The following is a 14616-nucleotide window of genomic DNA, read 5'->3' on the forward strand; positions in this document are numbered from 1 at the left end:
TTAGCTCAACTCTAAAGACCGGTCTTGAGGGGAGCAGGGCTGTTAAGGTAAGAAAGGATGAATAAAGTTAGGAGATAAAGACACGCCAGAACTAGAGACCTATAGGACGAGAAGAAACTAATTCCGAGAGTGAAGCGGGATATTTCGCAGGATCTCACCACCACCCCACCCAATGCGCTACTGAAATCCTATAAAAGAAACTCCCTCACCCGCTTCCCCCGCCCTTCCCCTCCCCTGCCCCGCCCCCTGCCCCGCCCCGCCCCCTCCCTTATGCTTTTCCCTGTGGTTCTGGGCGGGGCCGACTCAGACACTGAGGGGGGAGGGCGGGGGGGGGAGGACCGAGAGGAAGGAGAGGGAACTGTTCGCACCTGCGAGGCTTCAACCCCCGCCTCCAACCTAGCGCCTGGCCCGGAGACCCGCCCCTTTCCTGGCTCGTGGGCCCGCCGGCCAATCCAGAGCTCGGCTTCCTTTCTTCTGCTTTAGCCCCCCTCTGCTCTGCTGTCTCCGACCCCCCGCCCCCAACCCCGGATACTGGGATCCCGCGGCGTGACGCGAGCACGGCGGCTCCTCCTCCTGCGTCTCTGGCTGCGCCGGGCAGGGGGGATGGTTCCATCATGGCGTCAATGCAGGTGAGAGGAGTTTGCGGCATCCGAGCGACCGGCCGAGGAGGGGCTTGGGGAGTTCGGCAGAGGGCGGAGGTGACCGCGGGAGCTGCGGGCTACGACTTGGGCAGGGTCTGGAGTCACCGGGCCGACTCCACTTCTCGCCCCCGGCGACCACGGGGAAGGCGAGGTACCGCCGGCCCGCCCCAGCCGACCTCGGAGCCCTAGAAGTTGGGAGGGGGGAGGGAGACGGAGAGAAGGGCGAGCTGTGACCCATCTTTCCCCCGGGCTGGGGCTCCCCGGCTGCGCCCCTCTCCCTACAGGGGCCGACCGGCCTGCCCTGGCTATGTCCCCCTCCTTGTCCTCTTCCCCCTGTCCCGAAAGAAAACAGCTGTTTTCGCCGTCGGTTTCGCGACCGCCTAAATGTTCAGACGAGAGTGAGAGTGAGGATGTGGGTGAGTGTGAGTGTGAGAGAGAGAGACAGCCCCAAGAGACCGGCACGGAGGTCGGTCCCTGGGGAAGCCGGTTCTAGGCGGGCCTCCGATGCTTTTCCTTTGGTTGGCTTCCCTTCTCATCCTCCACCCTCCTCCCTCCTCTCTTCCTTCTCCCTACTCTCCCCCGCCCCAACTTCCCCGCACCCCACCTTCCTAATACCCTTCTAACCCGCAGCCCTTGGATAAATTTGCTCGTTCTAGTTACCGTCACTCCCTAGACCAGCTGCCTTAGCCTCTTGCTCTTCCCTGCCTCCTTCCTTATCATATCCTTCCACTATTTTAAAGTCTCACCCAAATCTTACTATAAGAGCATCCAGTAATATTCCAATCTTGCCCTCTTGGTCTCCCTCAAACTTTGACTTACTGGTTCTCTTCCTCTGCTACTTCACCACCCGGTTGTCTGCCTTGCCCTTTATAGGGTACCCTGCTTTTAACCTTCGTCGTAGTATTAACGTTCCTCAGCTTTCGTTTCCCTAAACACTATAGCGAAATACATTAGTTGGAGTTTATTGTCATTTCCACTGGAGTTTTCGGTGAGGAGTCGTCTGTCGGCTTTATGTCTTACTTATCATCCTCGCTATCGTACGGTCCAAAGACTGCCTGGAAAGATGGCAGTGTTCTAGTTCGTTGAAAATGAGTGCACATTTAGTTATTCAAAGATGTCTAGAATTGTTAACATTTGAGTTGCCTCGAAGAGAAACTAACCCCAGGGTATGAATGTCAACTTAGTATTTTCGAAGCATTGGGACTTAACGCTTTAGTGAACGAAACTGCTTCATTTTGGTTCATGCCATTTAAAATAGTTCTTTTGTTTTTTTGGCCTCTGAAAAATTTAAACTCCCAGCTTTTTTTCCCCTTTGTAAACTGTGACAACATGATCTTCCTTTTCTTCTCTTCCCTTTTCTGCATCCTTCCTCTTTTGTGTATAATATTTTTGTTCCCATTTACCTCATTCCTCTTTTATTATTCCCTGTGCCTAATTTTCTCTTGCCTTTCCTTCTCTACTCTCATGCAGCACACAGAAGGTTATTTTTGAAGAGATGTAAAGGAAAGATGTAATTAAAGTAATCTGAGGGGGAAAGTGTCAGTTCAATAGTGGAAAAAATTCCAAGTAGTAAATATATTCTCATCATAAATAAGTTTGACCACACAGAAGAGATGACATGTCCACCTATTATTTAAGACTCAGAAGGGGAAACGTAGAGGGAAATCCCATGTTAAAAGGGATAACCTTTATGGGTGGGGTGAGGTGGCTGTCTTTGATACTCTAATTGTGTAGAGTATGTTATGGGAATGGTGGTCTGCAGCACAAACATTACCAGTAAAATTAGATTTGGGGTTCTGGAAGGTAAGAATTTTTTACAACTTTGATTTTCTTTTTAAAAAAAAAACAAGAAGGAAAATTGAATTGTGAACAGAGATCGAGTTGAGACAGAACTCAATTTTTATCAATTTAGAGTTTTGTCAGGCATAGTTAGATAGAATGATAAATGTTAGCCAACATTCCAAGCCTTATTCTTTATACTAAAGATTTTTGTTACTTTTGACTAGATGACTGGAAAAAAAACTGCTTTTCTTTTTGTTTAATTAGAAAGATAATTACTATTTTATTTTGGAATCTGTAAGTTTAAAGTATTTCCTTGCATTTGGAATTTTAAAATGTTGTCATAGATTTTCTGATATGCTGCTCTTAACAATTTCTTCATTATTGGGATCATAAGGAATTAAGTCAAGTCTCTTCAACAATAGTAGAATCTTGTAGAAAAAGTAGCTACTTTTATTCCTGCTTCTTGTCTTTTACAGTTAAAAAAATCCTTCCAGATTGATGCTTCCCTTGTAACAAAGAAAACAATTAAGAAACCACATGTGATACAGTGACTATCTCTGACAGTGAATATGATGACCAGGCTTAGTAATATTTCTCTGCATGTGCATGAAGAGAGATTTATATTTCATTGTATGTTCTTTAGGTCTTTTGTTTATTTATATTATTGCACTCAGTTCAACTTCCTTTTAAAGTAACCTTTTCATTTCAGTTATAGTCATGGTGTATATTGCTCTTTCCGCTCTTGTTTATTTTATACTTCAAATTCATATACATTTTCTCATTTCTGAATTCCTTGAGCTTCATTTCTTTCTCTTTTTAAAATCCTTGCTTTCTGTCTTAGAATTGATATTAAGTATAAGTTCCAAAGCAGAAGAGCAGTAAGGGCTGGGCATTTGGGAATAAATGATTTCCCTAGGATCATAGAGCTAGGAAGTGTCTGAGGCCAGATTTGAATCCAGGATCTTCCATTTTATGACCTCATTCTCTATCCACTAAGCCACTTATCTGCCTCCGCTTCATTTCTTATGCATAATATTTATATAGCATAGTTGTTGCTTTTTAAAAACCATTCCCTATTCAGTGGAATTCATATTGTTTCCAATTTCTTACTACCATGGATATTTCTGTGAATATTTTGCTAAATATCGGATCCTTATTTTGTCATTGACTTCCTTAATACACAAGCTGAGTTTTGAGATCATTGAGTCAAAGAATATGGGAAGTTTACTTTCTTTCATAATTTCAAATTGATTACTAGACCTTTTGGATCATCCATTGCAGAGGGTAGCCAGGTGGTGCAGTGGAAAGAGTTCTGGAGTCATGAAGACGGTCTTCTAAGTTAAAATTTAGCCTCAGACACTAGCTATGCAATGTTGTGCAAGCCACTTAATATCTTCTTTTTGCCCCAGTTTCCTCAACTGTAAAATGAGGATAATAGCAAGACCTATCTCACACGGGTATTGTGAGGTTCAAATGAGATGTTTGACAAGTGCTTAGCATAGTGCTTGGTACATTTTAGATGCTACTTAAATACTTTTTTTCCTTTCCCTTCAATTTCACAGCTCTACCAACAGTACTAATGTGCATGCCTTTCTACAGCCCTTTTAATGACTGTTTTTTAAAAAAATCTTGTCAATTTGCAAGATATTAGGTAATACTTCAGCTGTTGTAATTTTGTATATCTCTTACTATTAGCATTTTGGAGAATATTTTCAAATTTTAAAAATAATTTGCAATTCTTTTGAAAACTGCTCATTTTTGACCACTTATCTATTGGGAAATGACTCATAGAATTTGTGTCATTTCTTAATATATCTTGGATGTTATGCAAGTCTATTCCCTTTCTTCTTGGTGACTAGATTTTTGGGGGAAAGATTTATTAGTTTATAATACATTACTTTAGTTGACCAAAATGTCTACTTGCAAAAATAAAATATATCTGAAAGCATATTTTGTTTGTTGGATTGTGACTTGGTTGTGATCTTAACCATTTAAGAGATGTGAGCAAGTTCTTTAGTTTTCTTGATCTGAAGAACATTGTTATCTGGACCTACTGCTTGGACCTACTGCTTTTACTGAATATTGAGATGTTAAAGGTTTCTACAGTTTTATAAATTGAATTAAAATGCATATTAAAGTATCTTGGAATATAAACACAGATAGACTTTTAAAAATTTCATTTCTAGATCAGTGCAAAAAAAAAAAAAATCAAAGGTAAGCAGCATAGTATTTCCTAAAGGTTAAATCAGAATCTTAAACATTTTAAGTTTTGCAATCTCAAGATGCATATTGCATCAATATTCATAGATTTAAAAGAATTGAAGAGCCAAAAGGGACCTTAGAGAGATCATGCAGCCTAACTTAAAAAAAATTTTTTTAAGGTATGAAACAGTAGTTTATTCTTTCACAGAAAAGAAAAATCTAAAGAATATATTTTCAAAGAATTAGAACAAAAATACAGTATAACTCATCACTGCTAATACAATTAGTTAAGTGGCTAACATTTATGTCTTATTGGAAAATTAATTTCTTTGCCACGTCTGATAAACTGACATGATACAATTAGCATTAAATAGGATATTTCTAATGATCTCTATGTGGATGACTTTCTCCTTAGCTGGCCTGGTTCTGCTGCTGTTGCTAATGAATCTGCTTTGGTGGTTACCACATTGTGTTATTTAGCTACCTAGAAATGAATGATTCTGTTGCTACCTACAAGGCCATGTTCTCCTGTAGAATGAGGGATATTCTACCCTTTACCTGATCCTTGTATAGATTCACCCTAATTTTATTTATATATATAGAAATGAAATCCTGACTTTTCCAAGATCTCAAATTGGCACTGAGGTCTTTTGATCACAGCCTGCTCTATGCTTTCTACTAAACTAAAGCAGTAATTTTCAGGCTTTTCCTTATTTTTTATTCATTTTGAAGCAATGCCTCCAACATTATTTTTGTTTAAAAAAAAGGATCATGAACTTAAACATTAACACGAATATTTCAATTATATCCTGCCTCTGATACATACTGGCCCTGTAAATCTAGGCAAGTTCTTTAATCTCTTAGGTAACTCTCTGGCACTATAAATTGTAGAGAAAGTCTATTTGGGAAGAAGTATCCTAATCTGGGAGTTTTCAGGATCAATAATTTACAACTGTAAAGGAACCTTATAGATCAGAAAACTCAATCCCTTTATTTTGCAGTTAAAGAAATTGAGATCAATTTGCCTAGTGTCACACAACTAATGCCAGGATTTGAATCCAGGTCTACTTGACTTCAAGTCTTGCACTTTATCCTTTTATGATGAAATGGTAGGTCCAGACCCTATGACTATATTAAATTTAACATTATAGTGGCAAAACTACCTTTTGTGTCTATATCTCCTTCTGAACTTTATCTTTTTCATTCTAAAAAGTTTCATCATGTCCCTTTCTTGAATCAGTATCATTATTGGTCAATCAAATGAATGAATTAAAAAGCAACATATATTAAGTGCTTATTATGTGCTAGATGTTGCTATTTTCTGATTAAACAAAAGAAAGTCCTTGCCCTCAAGGAGCTTATATTCTTCCAAGAGAAGATGGATGTATATATAAAAGAGGAGTAATATGATTTAGGAAGTCACTGGTTGGTGAGTGGAACCTCTAGGGAATGTTCTTTCTAGGAATGATGGTGTTGATTTAGTTATTCCAAGAGCCACATATGGGGACTGGGGAGAGAGAATGGTGGAACTTGGGTATTGACATGGCTTGAAGCAAGCCAGTTAAGGAGGCCTCTCAGGTATGAGGAGCAAGCAGGGCCCCAGGTTAAGAGTGGAGAGCTGAGCAGGTGAGGAGATATGGCATTAACTTGACCAGAGAACAGCAGGCAGCATAATGCTTTTGTTTATTTTTTCAGTCAGGTCCAACTCATTTGGGATTTTCTTGGCAAAGATGCTGGAATGGTTTGCCATTTCCTTCTCTAGCTCATTTTTACAGAGGAGGAACTGAGAAGTGACTTGCTGCCCAGGGTCAAACAGCTAGTGTCTGAGGCTAAATTTAAAAGTTATCAAACACTGTGCTACTTGCTAATTGTGGAGAACTCTCTTTGAATGACTAAAGTACTCTGGTCAGTCATTTCCAGTTGTAGCATATTTACTGCTTCTTGGAAGAGAGGTGATGAGCCTACATTTATAGGCATAGCTAATAAATGGATATATTAAGAAAAAACATTTATTAAATGTTTACTGTGTTCCAAGCACTGAGGCTTCAGAGAAAAAAGTGACCCTATTCATACTCCTGAGGAACTCATCTGTTGTAGAGCAGATACAAAGACCCACTGGTTCTTAGGGTCTATTGACAAGGCATCAGGGAATGTATTTTTAGTGTAATTTCTATTGATGAAACCAGATCTGTTTCTGATTTCTGTTTTGAACAGTTTGACTCTGACAAGGATGCTGGTGGTAAGAACTTTCTTTTCTGAGATTTTCGTAATTAAGGCTATTTATAACCAAGAAATATAGTCAAACAAAACATATAAAAATGCATTTGCTATATCTGAAAATTTTATTTTCTTATTCTATACCTCTTGTCTATATCACTGCCAAGAAGTTGAAGGCTTACTTTATTATTCATTTTCTAATGTGTTTCAAAGTGGTTTTCCTTTTCATGATTTTAGTGGTCATGTAAATTTTTCTTCTAGCTGTACTCACTTAATTCTGCATTAGTTTATACTAGTCTTCCTGCGCTTTTCGAGGCACAATAATATTTTCCATTACAGTTACATAGTAATTTGTTAAATCTATTTCAAAATTGGGGAACCCCTGCTTCTTTTTTCACTTCTGTGCTACAGTTCAAAATTCAGCCAACAGTGCATTGAATATGTCTTCCCATTATTCCCTACTCCCCCCAAAATGGTTTTTTTTCTCTTTGCCAATGTGATGGTCCAGAGGTGGATCCCTAGAGATGTTTTAATTTGCATTTTTACTAATCATTTGTATCTGTTATTTTCATATGGTTATTGAAAACTTAGATTTTTTTTCTTTTGAAAACAGTTTATGCGTATTCTTTGGCCAATTACCCTGTGGAAATAACTTTTGGGCTTGTGTATTTATATAAATTCCCTGTATGTCTTTGGAAATCTGACATCAGATCAATTTAAAGCAAAAATTCCTTTGTCCCCCCTTCCTCAATGACTGACTGACTACTCTTTTTGAGAAGGAACTAGGTTAGTAATGGGCAACATTTTGAGCTTGGTGTGTCAAAATTTTCCAAAAAACAGCATAACTCAGGTGGTGTGTCACTTCGAGAAAAAAACCATAATTTCACAATATTTATAGTTTAAATAACAAAAATGTGTGATTGTAATATATAACTATTTAATACACCAAAATAATAAATTAACATAGGTAGAATTGTCAGCTATAGTGCACAGAGTCTACGCTACAGTACAGCAAATGTTTCATTCTTGGCATGCGGCCCCATATTTCTCTGTATGTGGCTGCATGTCATCGGAAATGGCTACACATGTCAGTGCTGACATGCATGTCATAGATTTGCCATCACTGAACTAGGTCCTAGGCTACTAAGAGTGTGGTGGTTAGTTTCTGATTAGAGGAATTCCTGGTAAAAATCAGCCTCAAAATTAAAATTATATGTAAATATGAAATTCTCAGGACATGACTAGGGTAAAAATGCTCCTTACAACTTCTAATTCCTATAATTCTGAATATTTAAATATCTTGAAGTATAAATTTCAGGTGGAGAATTTTTTCCAGTAAGCCTATAGAACTATATTTCTTATATTAATGATCCTTAATTACTTTGCCTATTTTTTTTCTTTCCCTTAATTATTTTGAGCCTTTCTAACATTTTCTCTTATTATTTTGCATGTCCACATATATTTACCCAATTAAAAAATTCAGTAAGGTAGCCACTGAAGTCATCTATGTATTGTGACCTCATGATGATTCTGGATTCTTCCGAGTAAAGCCAACAGGCTTAGTTATATTTTTTTAATATGGTTTTAGTGTTTGCTACTTGGCTTAAAGATCAACCTACCTAATTTTGAAGAGGCTTTTGTCTAGGTTGGTTGCCCAGTCAAGCTCTCAAAAAGTTCAAGGGGGTTGCAATATGCATAGGTAGAGGGGGTTGGAGTCACACATCCTTGAAATGCTGATAGTGAATAAATCTAACTGGTCAAAAATGTTATTGCTTCTAATTTTTCAAAACCAGGAGAGACGAATTCTAGTTTCAGATATATCACTATTTAGCTTTGTGACTTTTGGTAAGTCACTTAGCCTTTCTGTGTATTTCTGTGTATTATAAGGAAATTTGAATTAGATGATCTCTTAAAGTATCTTACAGCTTTGGATATTCTATGATTTTTATATCTTAGCCTTCTAGCAATTATATATGCATATGCTATCATTTGCTAGCTGAAAAAGCAGACTGAGAATTCAATTGAATTGGTTATTCATTTTGTTAATTATCTATAGTCTCTTTCTATATACTGCTTAACTAAATTGCAGACCTCTGACAACTGTCTGTTAGAGCTGGGGGAAATTGAAGCTGGGCACAGGAAGGAGAAAAAGTGTGTGTATTTTTGCCTGTGCACTGTAAAAATAACTGCTTGTTGACATGACAGTGCTGGTCCAGATGAGAAGAAGCAGATCAACACCAGCAGGTAGAGGATGAGATTGTTGCAATCATTGAATGGAAAGTGAAGTTGAAGCATATGGAAGAAAGGCCATGTGGTAGGAATATAAAAGCAATCCTTTCCCTGAAGGAACTTATTGTAATGGACAATATGGAACAAACTATGGATGCAATTTTTCAGAGAAGGCAGAAGTAGCAAGTGAGGAGAACAGGAAAAGCTTCTTGCAAAAGGTAGTGTTTTAACTGAGGCTTGAAAGAAGCCAGGGAAATGTAGGCAAGTGGGGAGAACATTTCAGACATGGGAGACAGTCATTGAAAAAGGTAAAGCGAAAAGTGGAGTATTTATGTTTGAGAAACAGTATGTAGAGTTTGTGTTTGAGGAATAGCAAGGAAGCCCATGTTATGGAGTATAATGTGTAAGAATACTGAAAAGGCAGGAAAGGATCAAGATGTGAAGCCAGAGAATTTTATATTGGATCTTTGGATTTATAGGAAGCCACTGTTGTTTGAGAAGAGGAGTGATATAGTCAAGATCTGCATTTTATCGGAAAATAACCTTGGCAGTTGAGTGGAAGATTGGACTGGGTGTGTGGGGAGGCAAAGACCAGCTGGTGTCAGTCTTTTGCAATAGTCCAGGTTATGAGAACCTTAGCAGTAGTGGCTGGATCAGAGGAGGCAGGGGTTCATATAATGGGAAAGTTTCTGTTTTGAAGGTAGAAGGATGAGACTTGGCAACATATGGGTTATTTGGGTTGAGTTTGAGTGAGGAGTTGAAGCTAACTCCTGGGTACCTGGGATGGATGGTAGTATCTTCAGTATCAGGAAGTGAGGGGAGGGCCACGGGGAACTGAACATTTATAAGCACCTACTCTGTGCCAAGCACCTTGCTAATAATCCCTTTGCAAATATTTCATTTGATCTTCATAACTCTTTGAGATAGATGCTGTTGTTCCTATTTTACAGTTGAAACTGAGGCACATTTGTAAGCCATTTAGCACAGTACCTAGCACATAGGTGCTATATAAATTTTAGTGATTACTATTATGGCTATCATTTATATAGTGCCTACTCTGTGCCATGCAGCTCTGCTAAGTAATTCATTTTATCCCCACAGTCCTGGGAGTTAAGTGCTATTATTTTCTCCCCATTTTGCAGATGAAGAAACTGAGGCAATTAGTGGTTAAGTGAAATGTTTCTGGTCTGATTTGAATTCAGGTCTTTTTGACTTCAGACCCAGCACTTTCTCTACTGTGCCATCTAACAGCCTTCTTGGGTCATAATTGGGAAGTTCAGAAAAAAGGGAAGTTTTTTTTGGTGGGGAAACAATAACAAATTCTATCCAGCTCTCCATACCCTGGTCTTCCTCAGTCCCTCTTGCCTAAGGCCTTGGTAATCCATTCATATTTGGACTTCTCACCCTAGAGTCCATCTAATTGATTGGTGACTGAGTATGTGCTATTAGCTAGCCGTAGGCAGCATGTCATGATTCACATATTATCCAGCCTGGCCATCTCACCATTTGCCTGGACTGCTGACCTACTCACTAGGTCCACTAGGACTAGTGCCCTCTACACCAGAGGTTTGTATCTAGTCTTCCTGAATCCAACCAAAGTTCCATGGAACTTGGATTCAGAAGCCTACATAGTTATATCTAGAATGAATAGACAAGTTATGCTTTTCCTACAAATAATAGGAAAATAAGATCAGTTCAGGGCTGGCCTTACCAATGACCTTCAAGCTGCTGCTGAATAAAAATCTTTAAGGAACTTCCTTCCTCTAAAACTTTCATATTCATATCCTCAGTGTTACATTCCCAGCTCTCTCCTTCTTTGGTAATATGATAACTTGGAGTAGGATTTGGGTCCTAAAAAGGAACATAGGAAACTTGTTTGAATGCCCTGATTAGGGTTGGGGATTTGCTGACTGTGAGATCAGAATCAGGATGAGGGGCTCAATTTCATACCCTAGGTCAGTGATGGGTAAAGTACGCCTGAGGGCCAGATGCAGGGGGCCCCCTGAAATGTTCTATCTGGCTGTGTGACATTATTCCTAATCTGATGAATATAATGAGTAAGATACAATACAATGTCTAAAGAGTTGCTTTAGAAACAGACTGACAGATGAGCATTTCCTTTCCTTTGGCCCCCTCTTTAAAAAGTTTGCCCATCACTGCCCTAGATTAAGGATTTCTTATGACCCACTCATGCCTGATTCAGAAACCAAATCTAGAGAACTTAACTCTGTTCCTTCCTAGAATAGCTGCTTTGGGCTGTTAACTTAGAAAAAACACACAACTATTAAATAGTCATAAAAGCCACTCTTTAATTAAGGGAAAGGGAGAATAGGGCTGATTAGGCCTCCACTCAGAACTGTGCACCACGTGCCTTATGCAGAGTTGAGGATTGAACTCTAGTTTGCTCTGGTCCCTGAACCCCTGGGAGTGCCACCAAGCTAGATGAGGACTCCAAGGAACAAAAGAAATTGGGGAACTTATATACCATTTGGGAAGATCCTGGGGCTGGGAAAGATGATTGACATTATCATACTGAAGGGGATACAATCAAGCCTGGGAAAGGAATCCTAGCCAGAGGCAGGGTGTAAGGGAAGGGGCTGCTTACAATGGATAATAAAGGATGGTTCCTGCCCAGGTGTCGGGAAAAGGGTCTTTTATACTAGGGGGAATACTACCTAAGACAAAAGGGTATTTAGCATTTACCCTAAGGTCCATTATTCAGTCTGCTATTGCTAGTCTGGGCTTCCTTTCTGGGTGGATTCTCACTGGGAACAATAAGCACAAGCTTTGGGGGTCTCCAACCTACAAGCTATTTCTAAAATTTGGGGTTCATCAGATCTAACCAGGCCACAAGTTTGGGGTCTCTAGATTCCTCGTCGATAGTGCCTTACTATCCTGATAGATAGTTGCCACAGTCACCCATATATAGTTAAGATACCATATTTCATTCCTTAAACCTCTCACTAGTTTCTGTATCTACCTGAGCTTGCAAAATTCCCCTCCTTCTCCCTTCCAGTTCTAGAATTGTAATCAGTCAACTCTCATTATTGGAAGCTAAGCAGGATCAGGCCCTTTTAGCACTTGGATGGGAAACTGCCTGGGAATACTGGATGCTGTAAGCTTTTTGGGAGGTAGCTAGGTGGCTCTAGGGATTGAGGGCTATGTAGTAGAGTAAGAAAAACCTGAATTCATATGTGGCCTTAGACACTAAATAGCTGTATGACCCTGAGCAAGTCATTTAACCTGTTTCCCTTAATCCACTGGAGAATGAAATAGCAAACCATTTCAGTATCTTTGTCAAGAAATCCCCATGAACATCATGGTTCATGGGTTTGGGAAGAGTTAGACATGACTGAATGACTAAACACCACCACCAACAAAATCTCTCAGCTTTCATATCTCGAGCTACTTAATCTTTTTGTTCAGCTATTTCCTTTGCCCTATCTGACTTATTAAATTATAGTCTTCTTAAAGATAGGGAACATGTGTTATACTTTGTATCCCCCACAGTACTTTGTGATAATGCCCTCAAGAAGCATTTCTATTTGATCAGTAACAACAACAAATAATGAGAAAATTAATTTCATCTTTTCCTTAAAATTCTGAAAGATGGCATTTTGTAGTAGAAAGAACGTTTAAGAGTTGGAGCTAGGAGTCTGTTTCAAACCCTGGCACTTGACTGTAGGCATATCACTTTATCTTACTGGTCCTCAATTTCCTCATCTGTAAAATGAGAGAATTGGAAATGATTTCTATAATGCTAATGCCGTCTAGCTGTAAATTGCATGATCTTAAGAGGTAACAGCCCCCCAACCCCTGCCAAGCTACTTGTCTCAATTTTACAACTTTGTTTTGTGCAGCTTGGTACTGAGTCAAAGAAAACTTTATGAAATATATGTATTGAATCATTGCATGTTTGTTTATATCAGGTTTTATCTTGTTAATATGGATGCTTTAAAAATAAATGACTTTTCCTCCCTGCTTAAGTCTGCAATACAACCATTGTTTTGCAGAAAGAAATGTAAAAAATTTGGATTTTTAAAGAAGTAATATCTACTTAAATTGATTAGCTAGTGATGAATCTAAATAATGTTATTAGGCTTCAGGATCACATTTTGACATGTTTGCCTCGTGTACCTTAAGCTAATTGAAATGATACTAATATTTTTGATTTCCTATCTTGGAAGTATTTTAATTATAATTATCTAGAGGAGATTTTGAAAGTAGCACAACTAACTGTGCTTTATCTGATACTAATTTTCCCTGAATTTTCATGTGAATTAAGTTGTGGTTGTGTAGGCACAGTTTATTTTTTGATAATAGCAGAATTGCTTAAGATCATTTTAATTAATAAAATTTTGCCCATTTTGCATTTATTTCTTTATCATCTGATCTTTATAATGTGCAGCTGTTTCTACATTTATAAAGATAGTTATATAGGTCCATCATCAGTAGACTGAGTTGTGTTTTTCAAAGAGTGTTTGTTGATTGAACTCTGTCCCCCTTGTGACCATCAGCCTGCATTTGCAAGTTAGCTGGCTAGGGCTTTGGAGTTAGAATCTGGATATGAAATAGAAGCTAATTGGGTCACATGAGGATCACACCTATGATCTTAGCCTCATTATCGTGTTTTTGTACTAAAGGGAGCTAAAAATATGTATGAAGATGGCTATGCTTATTTTATTTGGTTACTATTATGGCACCTTAAGTCTCTTTCCTGGTTTATTGCTTTTGGTGGCTAATTTTCAATGGTAGTAACCAAGTCTATAATGCAGAACCTGACACTAAGTTGCCAACTGGAAAATTTATTCTGCTAATATAGTCTGACAAATATTTTCCTGTTTTTGGAAATGAGATGGGAATGGAATCTGTAGACTATAAGTATGGCTTTGATTTCAATTCCTATCATTTTTAAAAAGTAACTAAACGGATAGAAAAGTAATGATCATAAAGAGCAGAACTTCATCAAGCACAAGTCATGCTGAACTTGCATTAATTCTTTGATGGAGTTACTAGTCTAGTTTTTAGCCAAGTATTTCATAGGCTATTTCATGCTATTTTTGTGGAAGAGATAGATATAAGAGCAGAAGTGTCAAACTTGGGGTCCTTATAGCAAAACTCCCAAACCAAATTAAAATGTAATTGAGAAATGTTTGACAATAAAAACAACAAATAACAATGTAGATAATGTTCATGTTTTTCTGGTTTAGTTTTTCTAGTGGTTTTCTGAGTCAGTAAGTGGCCTGCAAGGATCCTGGTCCTTTTTTAGTTTAACACTACTGAGCTAGACCATATTATAGTTGGGTGAATTTTGTACTGGTAAACTGTCTGACTCAGAATAATCTCATTAATGGTTTGATTTCATCTTGGAAGGGGAAGGCCTTAGTGGGATGCTGCAAGGAGGCTATACCTGGGTTCAAAAAAATCAGTTTCACAAGAGTAAAATTAGGAAGATGTGATTGGGTAAATGTTTGATAAAGATCTGAAGTTGTAAATTCACTATGAGTCAATAGTATGATCTGGCAATCAAAAAAGGTAATGCAAC

General features: G+C 38.6%; 1 protein-coding gene across 1 annotated transcript in view; it reads left to right on the top strand.

Annotated features, from left to right (window-relative positions):
* The first annotated feature begins 614 nt into the window (after positions 1-614).
* The window catches only part of UBE2W (ubiquitin conjugating enzyme E2 W), a 90163-nt gene continuing 76161 nt past the window's right edge, over positions 615-14616 (top strand). The window contains 2 exon segments of the mRNA XM_044682487.1: positions 615-792; positions 926-1057. Of these exon segments, the coding sequence (XP_044538422.1) occupies positions 615-792; positions 926-1057 (310 nt within the window).

The sequence above is a fragment of the Gracilinanus agilis genome, chromosome 1 (genome assembly GCF_016433145.1).
Source record: "Gracilinanus agilis isolate LMUSP501 chromosome 1, AgileGrace, whole genome shotgun sequence".
In the NCBI taxonomy this organism is placed as follows: domain Eukaryota; kingdom Metazoa; phylum Chordata; class Mammalia; order Didelphimorphia; family Didelphidae; genus Gracilinanus; species Gracilinanus agilis.